This window comes from Eulemur rufifrons, chromosome 5 (genome assembly GCF_041146395.1).
Source record: "Eulemur rufifrons isolate Redbay chromosome 5, OSU_ERuf_1, whole genome shotgun sequence".
NCBI lineage: Eukaryota > Metazoa > Chordata > Mammalia > Primates > Lemuridae > Eulemur > Eulemur rufifrons.
In genome coordinates, this window is record NC_090987.1 from 44,510,467 (window position 1) to 44,533,149 (window position 22,683).

Here is a 22,683-nt window from a genome sequence, read left to right on the forward strand (position 1 = left end):
ATGTAAGAAGAATTCCCATGTTTACTACTGTTGTTGCTTAAACATTTATGATTTAAATATTTTTCAGTGGTCTTCATCATCCCTATTCCAGCTTTGTCACATTCAAAGCCATTATATTAACACAGTTATCCAGGACTGTACTGTTTTCTTTTTTCTCTCTATTACTTTTTTTTATCCATTTTTTGAATGTTTTTCTTAGAACAAAAATAACAAATTTGAGAAACTAGCTCACATCTTTAAACATATTGCTTTGGTGTTTAGATAAAAGAAAATGTTTGGTGAGGAATACAATTAGGAAACGTAAAGATATAAACTCATAACAAGGTAATTTTTCAGTTAAGTACATTAAGCAGCTAATAGATTTAAATGACTGACAGGGACACTATGACTAGTAGCATAATAAGTGACTCTTTTTTACTGTATCATTTCTTTGAGTACATATTCTAAAAACTTCCCTATCAATATGATGCTTAAAATAGAGCATGTGAATTTGTTCAGGTACTATATACTGCTTTGTATAATCAAATCAAAGATCAAGTTCTATACATCTTTCTGAATTAAGATTTTTCTGGAAAAAGAACTGGAAATTTATGGAAAATTTGACTTTAGAAATAGAAACTTACTAAAGAGATTTCTAGATTTTAAAAACTTTTTTTATTTTGAAATAACTTTAGATTTACGAAGGAATCCAAAGATAGCAGAGAGAGGTTGCATATAGAAATTTCCTCTATTAAAGTCTTACAGAACCTCATATATTTATACAAACTAAAAAGTTAACATTGTCACAATACTGTTAACAAAACTATGGACATCATTCAATTGTCTTCAGTTAATGTTATTTTTCTTTTCTCTCTCTCTCTCTCTCTTTTTTCTTTTTCTTCTTTTTTTTTTTTTTTTGAGACTGAATCTCATCCTTTCGCCCTGCGTATAGTGCAGTGGTGTCATCGTAGCTCACTGCAACCTCAAAATCCTGGGCTCAAGTGATCTTCCTGCCTCAGCCTCCCAAGTAGCTGGGACTTGTACAGGTGCACACCACCACACCCAGCTAATTTTTTTCCTATTTTTGGTAGAGATGGGCTCTCACTCTTGCTCAGGCTGGTCTCAAACTTCTGACCTGAAGCAATTCTCCTGCCTCGGAGCTCCTGCCTCGGAGCTCCTGCCAGGAGCAATTCTCCTGGGCTCCCAGAGTGCTAGGATTACAGGCATTAGCCATCGTGCCTGGCCTAATGTTATTTTTCTATTCCAGGATCCAATCCAGAATACCACATTGAATTTAGAAATTTTGAGATTTTTGTTTCTTTGCACTTTACTATTTCACATTTTTCTGATAATAATTCAGAAGTTATACGTTTTGAGTTTGAAGAGATTATCATGTAGAAGGAAGCAGTATTGGTTGGTTAAGTTTTTCCTCTGAATTTGTTACATATATAGATTAGATAATTTTAGTAAATATAAAATTGGTGAGTAGATTTTTATTATGGTATGAAAATGAAAAGCAAAAAATAAATTAGAATTGAGGCCAAACTACTTAAGTGTGTATTTAGGACCTGGGTTTAATTTTTACAATTTTTTTCAACAGAATTACAACCTGAAGGTTATCCTGCCGGGTTTAAAAGAAGACTCTCAAATTTTGAAAATCAGATTACTACCTGGTAATATTAAAGAAATATTCCTAATTACTTTTCAAACAATATTCTTATAAATAATGATACTTATAAAGTTGGAGTTTTTTGAGGGATTGGTAATGATACAAGTCTTGAAAATACATTTGAATGTCAAACAGCACTGACAGAAATGAATAGTTCTTAAAAAGGAAATTTTAAGATGATGTTGATGAATCTTGAGAAAAATTTGAATATTAGAAATGTATTCGGGAACTATTTCTAGGGAAATATATATTAGGCTTATATTATTAAAGAACTGGGCCTGTCCTTTACCTTTTGTTGATACAACTATTTCATATTTTAAGAAGAAAAGCTTCTAATGTCATTTTTACTAAGTTAATTTGATAATGACTTAACTTGAAAAAATTAGGTTGCAGTAAAGTTACACAGGATAGAAAATGCTGGCTAATTTGGGAGGCAATCTGTTGGAGAGGTTCAAAGAGTACATTGTGGAGTTGGCCCTTCTGATTTTTGAATCTAGGTTAACTTGTTCTATCCCTCCATTTCCTCATGTGTAAAATGAGATAATATGCACTCTCATAGGGTGGTTGTGAGGATTAAGTGAGTTAATACAGGCAGTCCTCGCTTTGCATGGTTCTGGAGTACTGAATGGAGGACACACTCCCAATATTGATACTGTACAAAGTGAGAACTGCCTGTATCTGTAAAGCATTTAAACCAGTGCTTAGCATATAAGCTTTAGCTCTGATATTAACAATATCATGATCATATCTTTGTCCACATGTGACCTTTTATACTGGTTTTAAGCAAAAAGAAACTATTAGGTATTTACTTTCACAAATTCAAACTGTTTGAGGTTTCTCTCAAGCATGAGTTGATAAAGAATTAAAAATTGGCACAACTGTAGAAGTGTAAGAAAAAAATCGTTACATATTAATAAACATGTATACATTTATTTCAGAGTTTAGCTAAAAAGTATGGATTTGGGTAGTAAAATTCTTAGTAACTAGATCTGACATTTTGGGGGAATTTTAGGGCAAAATGGTAAAGTAGAAAGTAGCATGGTATAGTGATAAAAGTCAAGGGGTTTCAAATTACAAACCAGGATTTAAACCCAAGTCTGCCACTTACTACCCTTGTGACCTGGACAAAATACTTAATGTCTCTGCTCACAGTTTCCTTACCTATAAAATGGGGATAGTTAATAGTGCCTTCTTCATTAAGATTATTGTGAGGTTTATATGAGAATAATCCTTAAAACTTAGCACAGTGTCTGGCATATAGTAAATAATAAATATCAGCTAGTATTATTACAAAATAAAATAAGTGTTTCCAATAACTGTCTCTGTATGTGTCTGTTACCAGTATTTAGTGTAAATTGAATTTTAAAACATTTGTTTATAGAACAAATCAGATTGGCTTACTGCAGAAGTATAAACCCTCTTTTATTAGTCTTAGAGGGAACTTGTGGTGTAACTTGCTTAGACATCAAAGGTAGTGGACGATCTAAACAGTAAATGGCCTGCTTATCTTATCACAAGAATTGAATCTTTGAACACCTACAATAGGCATATAGTTACTTGTGGTGGAGAAAACAGTCATTATATAAAGTTGAAGTTATTAAATAAGGTAGTTTAATAAACTTTCAATTTTCTTCTTGAACACTTTTTTCTCCAGGATCTTTTTAAGATTTTACTTGTTCAGGTGATTTCTCACATGAGTTATCACTGTCATAACTTGTGGCGAAAAACTAAGCATAGCCTCCAGGTATTTTATACAGTTGAGACAGCTCTCGTCATATATAGAATCTGTGCATTTCAGGATAGAACTGATTAAACATAGACATTGCTTATTTTTTTCTTAGCATTATTTATAAAATATTAAGTCTTTAAATTTTAATGTTGTTTCTTTTGATATTGTCATACTTCAGTCTTTGAAACCTGTATGTGTATTTCATTATGTAATTTCCTGATAGGTCACCCTCATCGATTGAAAGTGAAACCTGATTCTGAAATTTTAGTTATAGAAAATGGAACAGCTTTCCCATTTCAGGTGGAAATATTAGATGAATCAGACAACATAACAGCACAACCAAAATTGATTGTTTATTGTAAGGTAAGCTTATTGGAAGACAAGAATATTTAGATTTTTGAGTCCCATCATAGTAGACGGCAATGGCTATATGTTTTAGCTACTTTGTACTAAACCTTACCTAGCATTTAAGTCTTTAATTATTATCCCATGGAGGAATTTATGGAATCTCTCATTGCCAGTGGTTTTTCACCATCCGTAAGCCAATATAGATACCAGCTATATCCAATTACCTAAAGGAATTTATGGATGAAAGTTTCTTTTCCTCTCCTCCCTTGCCTACATCCCCCTCATTTCAGATGAAATATTTTATTTGTGAATAGAATGATGGAAATGTCTTTCAGGAATGTGAATAGATGGTTAAATGAAAGTGAGTAAAAGACCACAAAAAGAAAAGGAAAGCCCAGTTAAAGTAAAAAAGAAAAGAATAATGATTGAAGAAGTTGGTTGTCCTTCCAAAACAGATAAATTTTACCTAGCATTATAGAAAATTATTTTTTTACAGAAATTTTCTAGAATTTCAGTGAGTTATATTTAGAATTTTCCAGAATTTTAGAATTATAGCCAGAAATAGGAGTTGTAGTGAATTTTTGAAAATGTAAACAATTGTTAAATAATCAATTGCATTTTATTTGAGTCTTATTTTGCATCCTTCAAATAGTTTTCAGGTGCTCCAAACCTTCCAGTCTATGTTGTGGATTGCAGTAGTTCTGGAACCAGTATTTTAACAGGATCTGCAATTCAAGTTCAGAATATTAAAAAAGACCAGACGCTTAAAGCAAGAATTGAAATACCCGTAAGTTATTACTATTACTCACTGATATTATATTGAGTCTTCATACAAATAGTGTTTAACAGTTTTATAGTATTCTATGCAAAGTTATTTAACTTTTAAAAAGGAGATATTTGTGGTTCTTGTAGCCAAAGAGAAGAAAAGGCAACATGAAATGGTGTAATGACTGGTTTAATGTTTTCTATCAAATATTAGTAATTGTCTTTTTTTTTTTCTTTTCTTTTTTTTTTTTTTTGAGACAGAGTCTCACTTTGTTGCCCAGGCTAGAGTGAGTGCCGTGGCGTCAGCCTAGCTCACAGCAACCTCAAACTCCTGGGCTCAAGCGATCCTCCTGCCTCAGCCTCCCGAGTAGCTGGGACTACAGGCATGCGCCACTATGCCCGGCTAATTTTTCTATATATATATTTTTAGTTGTCCATATAATTTCTTTCTATTTTTTAGTAGAGACGGGGTCTCGCTCTTGCTCAGGCTGGTAGTAATTGTCTTGATGAAACCTTTTATAGTATCTGTAGGTATTATTGATTTATATTTTCCAAAAAAATTTTTTTTCTTATATTAAAATGCATCATTTTATTTTTGTTCTTTTGTTTTTTTGTTATTCACATTTGTTTCTTAGAAAGTTTGGTAAATATCCCTATTTAAAACACCACTGAAGGACATATAAACCTTTAATTTGTGTGTTTAATTTTTATGAATACATAGTTTTTTATTAGTATTTTTGCAAATAGGGATTTCCTTATAATTTGCTAGTAGTATACTTTTTATTGGAGATGCATCTTGACTGATGGTGAAACCAACATGGAAGAAGGTGCTATAAGTAGTCACTCTCCTCAGGTTGCTGAATGGGATAACAATTCTTAAGTAAAATTCATGTGATTTCTTAAGAATTGGTATGGTAAGTGATAGATAACCTAATTGCTTTGTTAGCTCATATTTTCCTGCTAATTATACATCAATTATTAATATATCCTCAGTCTCAAAAGGGTAGAAGATTTCTTTTATTTATTTAATTAGAATGAGATGACTCTTAACTTTATTCCAGTTATTTTCGAACTGGTTATTTTTGATACACTTAAAGTCTTTATTATGCATTTCCTTTATGCAATAATGTGGGTAGCATTTTTGAGCATACTGTCTTGCAAAAGATCAGGACTTGGAATTAGGGAGAAATCTGGACATGGAGACAAGAGCAACAAGCATTAGGATTTATGTAAATACTACCGAGCAGCAGCAGGCATAAGACCAACAATCTGAGTCAGTTAAATATCACAGTATATCCTGTAATATTTAATTATAAAATGTTATCCAAAGGTAGCAACTCTTGAGTTTAAAGAGTCAAGAAGGTAAGATATACTTGTAACAGAGGATGGGTTATTTCCCTGATATTCTGTGAGGTATGAATTTTAAATAAATCATCAGTCACTTGTATGGGTTTCCATAGGAATGGCTGCAACTGGGTGAGAAAGGAGACATGAGTTAAGGAAGATTGTAAAGGTATTTTCTGGTTAAACTTATTTTAAATTTAGGGTATGCTGTGGAATGCACTGTATGTAGATTGTGAAATAATGATGTAATGTTTTAATTTTGTGTGCCTTAATCAGTTTATGTAGCATAATCCAGCTCTTCTTCACTGATCTGTAGAATACTGGTATGCCAATAATAAATTATGAATATGAAAAAAAATTATGAGTATGCCAAAATATAGATCAGGGCATCTAGATCCCTTCTCTGGCTGTGAGCAACCTTGTTCACTTACCTCAACGTGTGCTGAATTGAAAAAACACTGAAAGCCTCAGTGTAACCTGTTACCACTAAATAGTGTATTTCTGTGTCAGCTATTTGTCTCCAATTTTATGGAAAGCGCTTACATCTGTATTCTTAATAAATGCTAGTCATGAAATATGTGACATGGATGGATTAAAATAAGTTTGCAAAACTTTTAAATAAATTCAGAAATTAAGGAGAAGGGAATCCTTTTAGTCCAAATATACTTGTTTTTGGTTTTAAGAATGTGGCCACTGTCATTTATAACCTGTTGGTATAAAATACGGAATTACCAATAGTACAATACCTTCTTAATGACAAAACCTGTGAATATAACAGTATATAAGAAGCTCTTCCATTATATTGAAACTAACTTCAACAGTATAAAGGATTCACCATAAAGTAAAAAATAAATAAATAAATAAATAAATAAAAGAAAGTTTCAGTGCAGACACCACTCAGTATATATTTGTGTTTTCCTCTCTTCCTAGAATTTTAAAGATGTGCCACCTGTGGAGAAGACTATTAAGTTGCTTCCCAGTAGCCATGTTGCAAGACTACAGATATTCAGCTTGGAAGGACAAAAGGCAATCCAGATCAAACATCAGGATGAGGTTAATTGGATAGCAGGCGACATTATGCGTAATCTTATTTTTCAAATGTATGATGAGGGAGAAAGAGAAATCAACATAACATCAGCTTTAGCAGAAAAAATTAAAGTAAGTATCTCAGATTGATAATTTGTAAGAACTTTTTTCATTTTATATGTGAAAGACTCTGAACAAGAAGTTTTATGGGTAGCCTTTAGGATGCAGCTTATCACAGAACAATCATACTATTATTTCAAACTCTAGTCTAAATAAGCATTTTTTGGTAGACCAGATTAAAATGTGTATGATTCATATGTAACAAAATTGTACTTAGAAAAATGATTCCACCAACCTGAGCAAGAGCGAGACCCCATCTCTACTAAAAATAGAAAGAAATTATATGGACAGCTAAAAATATATATAGAAAAAATTAGCCGTGCATGGTGGCGCATGCCTGTAGTCCCAGCTACTTGGGAGGCTGAGATAGGAGGATCGCTTGAGCTCAGGAGTTTGAGGTTGCTGTGAGCTAGGCTGACGCCACGGCACTCACTCTAGCCTCACTCACGGCAACAGAGTGAGACTCTGTCTCAAAAAAAAAAAAAAAAAAAATGATTCCAATGTTAAAACAAAATTTCCAGTTTTTGGCATTTTGTTTAGTTGTACACTTCCTGACAGGCTGTATTTCCATGGTCATAATCAAGATTACTACTTTACCAAGTAATAAATTTATATTTATTCTGAAGGCACTAAACAAAATATCTGTTAAAGGCGAAGGTGGACAATCTATGCTTGCATCTTTCAAAGTGCAGTCATTTCTTTTATAACAAGACACATGCATTCCTAAAAATCACTGTGCTGTGCAAAATTGTGCAATAAAAATCACAGGGCTTATGGGGGAAATGGAAATTAGAGGCATAATTCTCAAACTTCATCAGTAACCCATTAAGAAAAAAGATAGGAACCTACTAAAACAATGACAAAAGCAGTAATAGTAATGCATGTTAAATGGTAAGAAGTACATAAATACCATACTAATATGGCAGTATACCTTGCTTGTGGAAGTTGCAGGAAGGGTTGCAGCTTGTGGGTTTCTGTGAAGTGGTGGAAGGAGGGTGATCTGAAATTGGACAGAAAGTTGTAACACTAGATGTGCATAAGTGTGTCTCATAACACCCAGTCAACTGAGGTGACTGGTAGGTGTTTTGAGGTTCATTGTTTTGTGTATTCCCACATGGTTTGGTTCAGTTGGATACAGTGTTTTTTAGGGTGTAAATTCATATGCAGGTGGAGAAAGATTCCCCAGCACAACAATTGGAATAGTTTTAAAGAAAGAAAGTTTATTTTACTTCTCAAAGTGTGAGAAGGGCACATAAAGAAAGAAGTATGGGCGTGGGGATAAGGTATTTGGGGTTTCTATTAGGGGGGCAAAGAAACAGAAAGTGCTGCCAACTGATAGCACAAATAGCTGTGAAGCTGCTGTGTCTTATTTTTACTATTTTTTTCCTTCTCTGTGAGGCCTGTTTATAGGGTCCTTGAAATGTGGTTCTGGCAAGAGCTGGAATGGGGAGTTCACACCCCTGCTGTCTGCTTAGGGCTCTTTAAGGCTGTGAAAAGAAAGGCTTAGAGATACCTGCAGGTGGTTAATCTTAAAAGACAAAGAGTTGAGTCTCAGATGTTTAATTAAACAAAACAAAAGGGCAGTTGTGCTTTGAGTTTATTCCTCTTACTTTGTGTTTGATATTTTATCTTTCTCTGTTAGCTAGTTTATTAACAAGACTATCCTTTCAAGTGTACTGTGTTCACCTCGTTTTTTTTCATGGATGAAATTGTGCTTAAGCAAACATGAAATTTACTTTATGTTTAAATCGTTTGCTAATATGTTAATTGCATTGGAAAATATTTGTATTTTTAAAGCAAGCATTATAGCAGAACTGACTATACTTTTTCCCTTAATGTCTATAGAAATAAAACTCCTTAAATCTTGAGTGTGAGAAAATAATTTTCTAACTGGGTTTTTGAGGCAATTAGAGATAAACATCCTCCCATGTTAGGAGAGCCAACATTGTGTAAGGGGTCTCAATTAAGTAAATTTTTGAAAAGTTGCCATTGTGGGGACATTACTCTTTCACACTGGTATACCCTACCCATCTTGAATTTCCAGGTATAGGATCTGATATTTTAAAAGGATTGTTTAGCAGAGGTTCAACTGACTTTGTTTTAAGAATCTTATTTGGAACAATTGCTCCAGGCAGTTTATTTTTTTCCCCTTCATAATGAGGGAAGGGAGGACTGAGAGAGAAATAATCTTTATCCTGTTTAGAAGAGAGGCAGGCCATTTTTGTTGGTATCAGCAGATTCGAAGGTGAGTGGTTTAAACGTGGTGCCAGAGACCTGACTTCTTCTGAACTCTTCCTTGCTTTCTCACAATAATGCTTCCACTTCCTGGGTTCTTATCAAGATTTAGAAAAACATTGAATGGAGAGCCTCTCCCTATACATAGTACCCTCTCTTTCCTATTTTCTAAGCTTGTGGCCTGCATTTTGCCTGAAATATAGTAGTTACATATTTCTTGGGTACAAAAGATTTTAAAACATGTACCTCTTCATTGACAGCAAAAGATAGTGATTACTGCTCTTTTCTTAAGTTAAATGTACAGCCTTTACAGCTGTTTTGTAGTGTTCCCCAGATAGAGGGAAGTCAGCTTGAACTGAGCTCAGTCAGAATCCATTGAAGGGATAGCATAGCTTAGGCAAGGGGAGAAAGCCTTTATCATTTTTGTATAACTCCTGTTTGCTTCTTAACCTCCATTATTAGAGAAAGAAAAGTATAATAAAGAAGAACCGGGAATAAAGATGGTTTAAAAGGTAACTAAAAATGTTAGAGCAGCATGACTAGGAAACAGTAATCAGACGATCAGTGATCTTAAAAATCACAACTATAGAAGGCTAAAAGCAGAAAGGAACTAAAAATTCTTAAGTAGAAAGGATTGGAAGTTTAAAAGTATGACAGAGTAGGATAATCAACTTGGAAAAGTATTAATTACAGAACAAATTAAAATATGGGATGAAAGAGATGTAAAATTAAAGTAGGTCTAAAAGTACCCAAGAAGGAGTTAAAATAAAAAAAGGTGGCTAGAAGGATGGAAGTTATATCAGTGAATGTAACCTCTTTTCTCACGTTGCTAAATAAGGGTCTACATAGATCTTGTTCAAAACCTCGATAAATAAGATTCTTTTAGAAAAACAACCAAATATTACTTTTCAGAATAGATCTCGTGATATGATCTATGTGTTATTTTTAAACTTTAATGAGCACAGTGATTATTTTGTGGCAAAGGTCTAATGAAATGACTTAAGAATTTTTATTTTATTGCACTGAAAGATAATGGCAACATTAACACGAAAGACAAAGGATACTTTTCTTTCATAGTAATATATGAAGCACTGTCATTTCTGGTCATAAGAGGGCTTTCTTTTTTCTTGGGGGTGAGGAGGATGGGTTATAATTTAGCTTTAAGAATCTTCAGTAAGAGAGGTGGCAATAGCCTCGAGGGCATGAGGTAGACTAAGCTTTGTATTATTCTTAAATCTGTAATTTTCTCCTAGGTTAACTGGACTCCCGAGATTAACAAAGAACACTTGGTACAGGGTCTACTTCCTGATGTACAGGTACCAACATCTGTAAAAGATATGCGCTATTGCCAGGTTTCATTCCAAGATGATCATGTGTCTTTGGAAAGTGCATTTACAGTAAGGTTTGTGGACTTAACTATGTTTTGAGGTATTTTAAGTTTTAGCATACAGCAACAAAAATATTTCAGTACATGTATGAAAGTTGTTTTTAATGTAGAAAATACAAAATTTTCATGAAATATGATAGATTGTCTTTGGATTAAAGCTTCATTGGAGATAGTGATTAATTCTTATCATTGTGCCCCTGTACCAAATTGGCCCTTTAGTAGTTGGAAGAACTAGAACCTTCATTAAAGGAAAGTCCTCCTAGTGCAAGCAACAACTAAAATACCTGCAAAATGACAAAGACATGAGAAATACAAAAGATACAGTATAATTAGTCAATGTAGTTCAGAAGGAAAAATTCTTTCATTGTTAGTGAGGATTTTCAAAGTTGAAAGTCCAACCAAAGTTAACACGTAGAACTCATGGAAAAGGGAAGGACTTACATAAATACATAGAAAAACCTATCCTCTACCCTGGCCTGTCAATTCCTTGGACACCTCTTTTCTAGTTACCTCTTGCCCTTTAATTCCTTTACCCATTTCCATATTATTCCCAACATTTAGCACAGTTCTGTGTTTGAGATTAAATTTTCAAATATGCTACTTTGTGACCATAGTCAGATCTCTTGATGAGTTATTCTTACTGACCCATCTGTTGTCTCAGTGTTCTCTTGTCATAATTTCCTTTTAATACAGCATAGATATTATAATTTAACATTTCCATGTGGTTTTTGTCCATATTCTTAATATCTTAAACTATCTTTTCCCTATTTCCTTTTGAGTTAATAGCCATGTTCTATAAATTGAGGTATTTGGAAAGGTTTTACTATATTTGAGTTTCAGAATGTAAACATTATATATATGTTACTCTTTAGTGTACTGGGACTATTTTAATTTTTTCCTACAATTAATGGTGTAACTTAAATCTTTTAACTGGTTAACCAATTTCAGACCTCTTCCTGATGAACCTAAGCATTTAAAATGTGAGTTAAAAGGAGGAAAAACAGTACAGATGGGCCAAGAGCTACAAGGAGAAATAGGTAAGTATGGCCTGCTTTCTTTTGTTAAATCACTTTTATGATGTTTCTTACATTGAGGTTTTAGCATACATAATCTGAGAGGAAAGCTTTGGGTGTATATAGTATTATTGGTTTAAAATCCATTGTTGGATAAGATGGAAGTATTTTGACTATTTTTGCCTAGGCTGACATACCTTTGAAATCAGTTTGGCAAAAATATTTTGTTGAAAAGATCTTTGCTTTTGTTAGAATCTGTAATAATAATGAATATTAAAAGTGTATATTAAGCCAGGTCCAGTGGTGTGTGCCTATAGACTCTTGGGAAGCTGAGGTGGGAGGATTGCTTAAGTTTAGGAGTTCAGGGCAAATTTAGCGAGATCATGTCTCTCAGAAGCAATTAAAAAAAAAACGTGTAAAGTAAATGAATTCCTATGTAATTTTTCTTATATCTAGAAAATTACACAATATTAAAATATTACCTTTAATAAAATCTGATTAACATAGCATCTTGTTGAATTGCACTTATGTAGATTCTTGATATTGTTTAATCATTATATTCCAAAAAATTTAGTAAGAGAGCAAAGAGTAAGTTTCTAAGCATATTTTTATTAAGTGTATTATAGATATATCTTTCATTAAAAAGTAACACTAAAATAAAACTTTTTTTTAAGTTATAATAATTACAGATCAGTATGGAAATCAGATTCAAGCATTTTCACCAAGTTCTTTATCTGCTTTGTCAATTGCTGGTGTTGGACTTGATACCTCAAATTTGACAACTACTTTTCAGGTATGGCTACCTTCTGTGAGAGTTGCTTTATTCCATTGTTTTATGTATCACAAAAAGTTTTGGAAAACCTAAAATAACTAAAAAGTTTGATTTTAGTTTTTAAATGAAAAGTCATAAAAGGTAGTTAAAAGGCTTTTATAATGAAAAATTTCAAACACATGCAAAAACAGAAAAATGTGAGTCATTCTTGTGTTCTCATCATTCAACTTCAACAGTCATCATTTCTCTTTATGCCATATCATTTTGAAGCAAATTCAAGACATCATACCATTTCATCCATAAATACTTTGGGATATATATATGTGTATATATATAGTGATAGTATTTCAAGTAGCTGTTTAAATAAAATTTCTTGGTGCTCACACCTGAATTAACACGATATTGATCCAGAAAACCTTAATTGTTAAGGTTTACAACTGTGCAATTAATTCAGGTTAGCTTGAAAAAGAAAATCCCTGGTGGAATTCTTTCAGTATAAAATAAACAAGCATAATGTACTCTGCTTGGAGAGGTCAGAGACAGCTTTAGGGAAATAGATAAGCTGGAGCTGGGTCTTCAAGGAACCTGCCTGGCCAGAGTGGGTGAGAAAGAAGATCTCACGGGTCTAAGGGAAGTTGAATTCATTTCGAGTACTGAATGCTTTTTAAAACTCTTCTTCCTTTGAGAGCCTCCTTTACACTTTTTTACTTAACAGGATAATCACAACAGTAGCCTACATGTTGCCCTTTCTAATTAGAGTTTCTCTCTCTACTAATCTGTTATATTATTGTTTTGTAATTTTCAGAAGACCACTTTCACTGTTGAGGAACTTTTAATGATGTTTTGTTTCCTGTACAATGATCAAGTCTGTTCTTTGACTTTTAGTCTTCCATTATCTAGCTACACTGTATGTGTAGATGGAATCAGAAAATAAATGTGTACCCGTTGTTACGCGTGAAGAATCCCTGCTTCCTATCACTCTGTGCACAGGCTCCTATCCTCTTTTACCTAATTGCTCCTAAATTGTAACCTGTTTTCCTACATCTTCAGTTTTCCTCTCTATTTGTTCCTTCCCATCAGCATGTAAACATGCTATAATGTCTCTAATCTAAAAAAAAAAAATCCACCACCAAAACTTCCTTTGGTCCTGTATTCCTATCTATCTACTGCCTTCCTCCTTTTTATAGTAAAACTCCTTGGAAGAGCTGTATGCGCTGTTTTTACATGCTTTTCTGTCATTCTGTAGCAAGCCACTCTGATCATGTTTTTCTGCTCTGTTCCACCTGACCAAATCAGTGGTCAGTTTTCAGTTCTCATGCTACCCATTAGATCTGTCAGCATTTTACACTATACTACATTTAAACTCCATTGCTGACCGGGTGTGGTGGCTCATACCTGTAATCCTAGCACTCTGGGAGACTGAGGTGGGAGAATTGCTTAAGGTCCGGAGTTCGAGACGAGCCTGAGGAAGAGCGAGACCCTGTCTCTACAAAGACATAGAAAAAAATTAGCTGGGCATGGTGGTGCTTGCCTATAGTCCCAGCTCTACTCAGTAGGCTGAGATAGGAGAATTGCTTAAGTCAGGAGTTTGAGGTTGAAGTGAGCTATTATGACGCCACTGCACTCTGGCTGGGACGATAGAGCGAAACTATGTCTCAAAAAGGCGAAGAAAAATCCATTGCCCTAATATGGCCTTGTTGTAATACCCTATAATATTCTACCCAGCATAATATCACATCTTTCTCCCCTCATATCTCATTACACTCCAGCCAAGTGGACTTTTTTCTGCTTCTTTCATTTTGTGCAACTGATATATACTATCTTGGCTTATTTTCTGAATTTTATATTTAATTCTGTTTGTACTTACCTATAGTTTATAAATGCAGTTTCATTTTCAAGATCTGAAATAAAACCAGAACAACTTCTAGCACGACTTAAAAAAGGAATCACCTCTTCAGTACGGCTTTTGGCTGTTTTACTATTAAATGTGGAATCCTAGGATAGACGTTACATATTTGAATTTTTAATACATTTTACTAATGAATATATATTTATTTTCCAAATATTGAAAAATTCTGTGTTCATTGGGGCTTTAGGATAGTTTTGGTTATTTTACAGTGATTTTTTTTTTTTTACATAAAATGTACTGCAAATTGTTGTTTCAGAATATAAAACATTAGGTCTTATCTCTGATTTTAAAATTTTAATGAAGTGGATTTGTACCAGTAGAAATTTAAAATGATTATATCATTAAGGGTCAGTGTTAAAATGTGAATACTACAGCGCTCGTGCCAGTATGAAATCAGTTATATCATTCAGTCACATTAAAAAAGATTATGGGCACGTTTCATTGATTCCCATTGATATGATATGTTAGGCTTTATTCTAAGTAACAGATTGAGCAGTGGCAAATCAAAGCCCTACCTTTGTGGGGATCATCTTGTCATGGGCATGCAATGATAAGAAATAAGTGATAAAAAGATAGATAAAATAAGGAAGGGCATAGTGTGCCATTAAGTAGGGTAGTCAAGAGGACCCTTCTTATTAAGGTATTATGTGCTAAAAACTAAAGAAAAGCCATTTAGATATCTGGTAAAGAATGTTGCAAACAAAGGAAAGAACAAATGCAAAGGCTATTGAGCAGGAACATGCTTGGCTATTTGGGTAGCAAAAAGGAGATGTTTTAAGCAAGAAGGAAATTAGGAAAAGAAAAAGTAACCTTTTAGATCCCCCCCCTTTTAAAAAATTTAGTCTCTCCTCTCTCAAAAATAAAATTTATGGTGTGCCACTATTGGCATGGTGCAATTTATTTGCTGTTATGTTAGCCAGAAACATATCTGTATGCCCATGGAATAATGACAAAACATTTTATTTCACTTTCTGAAAACTAAGTGATATCCCCGTCTTTTCTCAATGTACTTTCTCCTCCCTAGGAAAACACACAAAGTATAAGTGTAAGAGGCATCAGATTTATTCCAGGTCCTCCTGGAAATAAGGATCTTTGTTTTACTTGGCGTGAGTTTTCTGACTTTATTCGAGTGCAGCTAATTTCTGGACCTCCAGCTAAACTTCTCCTAATAGACTGGCCAGAACTAAAGGAGGTAAGTAACTTCATATCTTGACTAAAAGAATTTAATATCACATGACTTATTACTTTCAAATTGTCAGTGGATCAGAGTAGGTATATTTTGTTGTTGAAGTAACAAGAAACAGTCTTAACTAACAATAATAAGAACGCAAGGTACTGTGTCTTAATACTTCATTATTTAATTCATCATTGTATCCTAGTTTGTAAAAAATTAGTGTAATAATTCAAATCTTGAAACTTATGTTATAGAAATTTTCAAACATGCATAAAAGTAAAAAGAATAGTATAATCAACCCCCATGTGCCTACCCAGTTTTAGCAGTTACTGATTTTTGCCAATTTTGTTTGTTTTCTCACACTACACTAAAACTTTTTTGTTAGATTTTTAAAAAGCATATCTCAGACATCAAGCCATTATACCCATAAGTACTTCAGTATGCCTTCCTATTCAAATACTTAAATCTTAAATACTAATTTTGCAGATAGCTGTCAAATCCTACTTTTGTTGATTCTTTTTTTTTTTTTTTTTTTTTTTTTTGGAGACAGAGTCTGGCTTTGTTGCCTAGGCTAGAGTGAGTGCCGTGGCGTCAGCCTAGCTCATAGCAACCTCAAACTCCTTGGCTTAACGATCCTCCTGCCTCAGCCTCCCGAGTAGCTGGGACTACAGGCATCCGCCACCATGCCCAGCTAATTTTTTCTATATATATTTTTAGTTGGCCAGCTAATTGCTTTCTATTTTTAGTAGAGACGGGGATCTCGCTCTTGCTCAGGCTGGTCTCGAACTCCTGACCTCAAGCGATCCACCCGCCTTGGCCTCCCAGAGTGCTAGGATTACAGTCATGAGCCACCGTGCCCGGCCTATGGATTCTTTTTTTACTTAATTGTTAGAATTCTAATTTTACTTTTTAACATTTTATTTAATTTACAAATAAAAATTGTACATATTCATCCTGTACAACATTCTGAAATATGTATACATTGTAGAATAGTTAAATTGAGCTAATTAACATATGCATTACCTTACTTTTTTTTTTGTGGTAAGGACACTTAAAAATCTACTTTTAACGATTTTAAAGAATATAATATGGTATTAACTATAGTCATCATGCACAATAGATCTTTTGTACTTAGTCCTCCTATCTAATTGAAATTTTATATCCTTTGATAGAATTCTAATTTTTAAATGTTCAGATTCCGGCATTCAGTTATGGTATAGCAGGGCTTTAACTGTGAGTATGATAACTAACATTTGTTTTATAAAGGACAATGAACTCACCTAATCATGGTAGTAGATGAAATTATTCTAGTAAAGGAACAGTCATCTAAGAAAAGTTTACATGCTTGTGCCCTAGTTTGAGATTGCCCTTTTTGATTTGTGAGTTTACAAAACAGATAAACTGGTTATGACAGTGTGCTTTAAAGGACAATTTTAAAAATAATAGTGTGTTAACCAAGGGGTTTCACTGAAAAGCCAGTGCATCTATTTCTTTCTGGGAGCATTTATATAACAAATTAACACTTTTTTTTACTCCTATTTATAAAGGATTTGTTGGTTGACTATAATCTGGAACAATTTTTAGTATTTTTAGTAGAGACAGGGTCTCGCTCTTTCTCAGGTTGTTCTCAAACTCCTGAGCTTAAGCAGTTCTCTCACTTCAGCCTCCCAGAGTGCTAGGATTATAGGTGTGAGCCACTGCACTGGCCAATTGTATACTTTTGAGGTGGAAAAAATCTTGACATATTCACCTTTTTGTATGGTTTTGAGAGGATATAAAAAATAATGACAGCGTGTTAGCTTAAAAGGTTATTGTAAGATTTGCAGTTACCATAGTAATCCAGAAACTTTAAAAATAAAACATAAGCTAATTTATCAGTCTGTTAAGCGATATAGTTATGTAGAGATAAGGCTGGAAAAGTGATCATTTAACATGTGATTTTTTTCCTAGAGTTTCCTAATTTAATTCCTGACCCACCTTCCCCTCATAGAATCGGAGTGGCAGAGAGGAAGTGATATAACACCTATGCATGATAAATAGAAACAAATATGTAAATATGCATGTATATTATTTTATTAAATGAGGAAACAGAAATTCTGAAATGTTAAATAACATACCAATATTAAAACGTGACAGAGGGCAGATTTTTATTCATGGACATTTGATTTTGGAAATTGTTTTTTATGCTATTTCCTGGAAAACTTTATTATTATCAGCTTTGGTTACAAGTCATTTACTGAAAGGTATTTTTTAAAAGTAGTCAGGAGTCCTTTAAAAAGGATATTCTTTAAAGTTAGTTAAGGTAGACAGTTATGTGATTAGGAATAAAGTACGATATGTTTTCATTTGGAAACTGTCAGTACTTGTCAGAATTCAAGCTTTTTTATAAACTTTAGCAGGTGGAATATTAGTCAGGTGTAGCTGTGTAAATGTTATGGTACATAGCGTTATAATGAAACCAATCTCAAGGGGACTTTTTCCCCCACCCGAGAGACAGGGTCTCTGTTGCTCAGGCTAGAGTGGCAGCAGTGTGATCATAGTCCACTGCAGGCTCAAATTCCTCCTGGGCTCAAGCAATCCTCAGCCTCCCGAGTAGCTAGGACTATAGGTGTGCTATGCCACCATGCCTCGCTAATTTTTTATTTTTTGTAGAGACGGAGTCTTGCTGTGTTGCCCAGGCTGGCCTTGAACCCCTGGCCTCAAGTGATCCTCCTGCCTCGGCCTCCCAAAGTGCTGGGGTTACAGGCATGAGCCACCATGCTTGGCCTTTTTAACCCCTTACTGTCTTATCTGTAACACAGTGTTAATTTTTCTCCCCATTTCCAGCAACCTCCTGCCATAATTTGGTGACCATCTACCTCAAATAAGAGTAGGGGGTGGAAGAAGCAGAAGGAACATTCTCAGTAGGAGAGAGCTTTCCTTTTTCGCTCTTTAGTTTTCTTTCATCTCTTTTTTTTTTTAACTTTTAAAATCTGACACAGAGGATTGGGCCTTTGTCAGGTTATCTTGGTTAATAATGTGTTTTCCTTTGATATGCCCAATATTAATAGGTCAGCAGGCAGATTCCTAGAATTATACAAGCCTTACATATTAGCTGGGGAAAAAGCAAGAACCGTTTTAAAGTCAACAACACAGTGTAGCTAGATCATTGGTGAGTAGTTCCATTTAACCAAGGGCTAGAAAAAGCTCCTTAATGTATAATGGCAGAGAGCTGAAAACCAACTGAGAGAGGAGCTTGACTACAGATTGCCAATGCTAAATCTGAGAAGCAAAGATAAGCTTCTTTTTCTATTGAATGAGTCACTCTAGTTCTTAAATAGCATTTACATTGTATTAGATGATTTAAAGTATATGCATAGGTTATATGCAAATACTGTGCCTTTTTATGTAAGTCACTTAGGCATCTGAGGATTTTAGTGTCTACCAGGGGTCCTGGAACCAATATCCTGCAGATACTGAAGGAAGATTGTAATGTCAAATGCTATTTTTTAAATAAATTATTAATCATTTGTATAACAGGGTCATTTGTAACAACTTAATTGGCTTTTTAAAAGTTTGTTTTCATTGATGAAAACCATGTGTGAATACAACAGAGAGAAATTAAGTTATCATTTTACAAGTTATACCAATAATTATATTGTTTGGCCTGTTTTAGTGCTTCTTAAAATATTTATGTTCTTTTCAGTCCATTCCAGTGATTAATGGAAGAGATTTACAGAACCCTCTTCTTGTTCAACTTTGTGATCAATGGGATAATCCAGCACCAGTACCACATGTTAAAATAAGTCTCATAAAAGCTAGCAATTTAAAGGTAAGTTTAAACCTCACGTACTTAAAATTCTGGATTTCATTCTCATGATTGTATCTTTAGTTGTCACATTTCTGCTTTTTTAAATATAGTTTTATATGACCTTCATTACTGCTTAGTATAAATCAACCTAAAGATTTTTTAAAATTATTTTGAGAAAGTAAAGTTCAAGTCTTACAAACAGTGCAACAAGGGGCCAACATTGTGTAGTTACAGCTGTTTGAGCGTTTATTATACAGTACCAGTAATATTTACATTTCAGATTAGGATGAATAGATAATTAACACTGACAAAGTGAATGAAGACAGGTACCACAATGACCAGTAGTGTGGGTAAGAAATAGGTGTTATTGGGGAAACATACATGCTGAGGCTAAGCAAAAAGAAACATGCAGGTACCTTCCTCTCCTTATCTTATGGAGAGCTACCAGAGCCAGGGCAGAGCTGCTAAAGCTATACAGGTGTTATATTCTAGGGCGAAGCCCCTCTCTTCTGTTGTTCTTTTTGTGAGGCAGGAATGAAGAGGACCTTGTAAAGTTTGGGGACAAATGTAGGGTTGGCTACCAGAAAGTTCAAGATTAGGTATCACCTGTTTCCATGAGTATCGAGAAGCTGCTCAGAATCTAGTACCTGGTGCAAAGTTGGAGACCCTCAAAAGAAGAAAAGCTGCCAGTCCTTGCAAAGTTGTATTTTTACACAATCCCTTCTGTTGGTTTAAGGGAATTCATTGGTCCCAGCCAGGTTGTTGCTACGCAGCACAGAAAGAGTTCCTGGGGTTATATTCAGACAGTCTTGAGTATATCCCTCCACAGATATTTTACAAATGTAATGGTAGAAAGAATTGATATTATATAAAGATGGCAGCTCTCTTCAAATTCATTAGTTCAGTCAGAATCCCAGCAGGGATTTCCCAGAACCTGACAAGTTGATCTTAAAAGTCATAAAAAATATTAAAGTGCCAGGAATGGCTTGTGATACATAGTAAAGTAATCAGAGTCAGGGTTCTTAAGACTCTTAAACAAGAGTCTGATATTGCTCCTATATGACCTGAAGTATAAGACTTCTCTGGCTTAGCAAAAGGAGTTGTTAGCCAGATAGGAGAAATATTTTGAGAATGTTCAAAGACAGTGGGATAGGTAGAAACAGGACTTTATCCTGTCATTTCAGTTATTCCTCATTTTTCCTTCTCCAGCTAGTGCTTCTGTCTGCATGAACTGTTATTACCTACTCTTTAGGTTCTATTAAGCAGAGATGGGTGTTAGGGTTTAAGAGAGAGTCTGATTTGCTGCTATTATGGTCTACAAATTTACTTTTGTTCTAAATGTTTGCTTCCAGCAGAGTTAGACAGTGATTATTTTTAGCCCCAGAATAAGGGTATGATTCTAGTTTCTAGAGAAGCATCTGTAAACGGTGGAGAGACTCTTCTAACCAGTTATTAAGAAGTGTGGCCACTTAGTCACTTGAAAGTGAAAGCCTTGGTTATCACTTGATTTTGCTGCTGTAGTATTGCAGCAAAAATTTGAGAGGCATATGCCAGTAAACATTCAAGGAAAAGATGAAATAAGAATGGAGATAGTGTTATGATCCCTTGACTAGAGTATATGTGCATACAGTATATGTTTATTTTTCTAGTGCCATCCCCCACACCTGCCTCAGTCTTAGAATACACCTTCAGTGTTTGTGCAACCAAACTTCATTTGATATCAGTGATCTCAAAACAGAAAACATAGAATTTTGCAACTTAATAACGAAAATATATTAAATTCTAGTTTAATTGATCAAGATGAGTTATTATCCTGTGGATTATGTGATTACATATTACATTATTTGAACTAGCTCAAATTCAAAAACTTTAGATTTTAGAGTATGTGCAAATACAACTTTTAAAATAGGAATAGAGGCAAAGAATATTGTAATAGAAGAAAACTTGATCTCTAGAATTTTCTAATTAATCATTTTGTTTTGTTTTGTTTTTAGCTCATGCCTTCAAACCAACAGCATAAAACAGATGACAAGGGCAGGGCTAATTTGGGAGTGTTCAGTATTTTTGCCCCTAGGTAAGAACCTAAAGTTTGATAGTTATTGGTATTATAGAGATTGGTTTTTCTTATAACTTGCTGAAGGTAAGAGTAATAACCATCCTATATAATGTTAGGCAAGAGTTGGGAGTGAATAGAAGTTGAGGTTCCTAAAAGAGTTAAACTTCATGTAAATTGTCTCAGAATTTTTAGGTTATAACTAATGCAATTTGAACCCCTCCTCTCTTTTTCCCCCCGTTAGGGGAGAACATACTATGCAGGTTAGAGCCATCTATAATAAGAGTACCATAGAAGGACCTACAATTAAGTTAATGATTCTTCCAGACCCTGAAAAACCCGTTCGTATCAATGTTAAATACGACAAAGATGCTTCCTTTTTAGCAGGGGGTCTTTTCACTGGTGAGTATTTCATAGTATTTAAATAAATTTTAGTGATAATTTGCCTTTTATATTAGTGGAATAAATTATTTATCCTAGGTATTCAGCATGATAAAAAATCATGCATATAATAGCCTTGTAAATGGCAAAGAAAATACATTTGACTTACCAGTGTCTACTCTCATCACTGTGTCCTGCATTCTTTTGATGTCAAGAATAAACTGAAAGTTCATACATAAACTGAGAACCTGAGGTAATTAGTTCCATTGGTGTTTGTACATTCACTGAATTGTGAAATTCTATAAAAGAAATATGAACTAAATGGTGAGAACTGTGGAGTTATGCTTCACTAAATATGTTGTGATGTTATCTTAAGCCCATCAAAACCAGGACTGTTTAGCTTAATTTTAGTGGAAACACATCACATCAGCATTTATTTCAAATATTTCAGAACAATAAACATTCACTAAATACCTGCTATGTTCTGGTACTATGCTGGGCTCTTAGTTACAATAATGAATATGACAGTTTTCAGTGGGTTAGTGTAATGTAGGAGACAGGTGAGCAAATGATTTCAATATAGTGTGGCAGATGCTAAGTCAATAGAAATTAGTTTTTGCTTTATACAGGCAACTTTCTGAAAGACTTCTGTTTTCTTAAAGGGATGAATTCCTGTAAATAGTTTTAAGTAGTGAATGAAGTACTCCCAAAATTTAGATTTAAAATATTTTAACAATAATTTTTAATAATTAAGTTACATACGTGGCCTTTATACTTTTTACTTACATGTATACATACCATTTTATAGCTTATAAAGTAGACTCTGTATACTTTGAATACAGTTTTAAATCTGGAGGAGATAAGATCTATTTCTTGTGATTAAAAAACTAACAGATACCAAATGAATGTTACAGATGGTTAGTATAATGGGAATGTTATATATAATGATACTTTAGTTACTGTATGCTATTGGAAATCATAAAAGAAAG

At 33.9% G+C, this 22,683-nt stretch overlaps 1 protein-coding gene across 1 annotated transcript in view; it reads left to right on the forward strand.

Moving 5' to 3' along the window:
- Positions 1-22,683, forward strand: part of SMCHD1 (structural maintenance of chromosomes flexible hinge domain containing 1) — a 137,393-nt gene that overhangs the window by 72,796 nt on the left and 41,914 nt on the right. Inside the window, exons 22-32 of the mRNA XM_069468214.1 lie at positions 1,580-1,652; positions 3,601-3,740; positions 4,378-4,512; positions 6,765-6,992; positions 10,469-10,617; positions 11,551-11,639; positions 12,290-12,408; positions 15,321-15,488; positions 19,156-19,281; positions 21,255-21,334; positions 21,558-21,715. Of these exons, the coding sequence (XP_069324315.1) occupies positions 1,580-1,652; positions 3,601-3,740; positions 4,378-4,512; positions 6,765-6,992; positions 10,469-10,617; positions 11,551-11,639; positions 12,290-12,408; positions 15,321-15,488; positions 19,156-19,281; positions 21,255-21,334; positions 21,558-21,715 (1,465 nt within the window). The remainder of the gene's footprint in view (positions 1-1,579; positions 1,653-3,600; positions 3,741-4,377; positions 4,513-6,764; positions 6,993-10,468; positions 10,618-11,550; positions 11,640-12,289; positions 12,409-15,320; positions 15,489-19,155; positions 19,282-21,254; positions 21,335-21,557; positions 21,716-22,683) is intronic.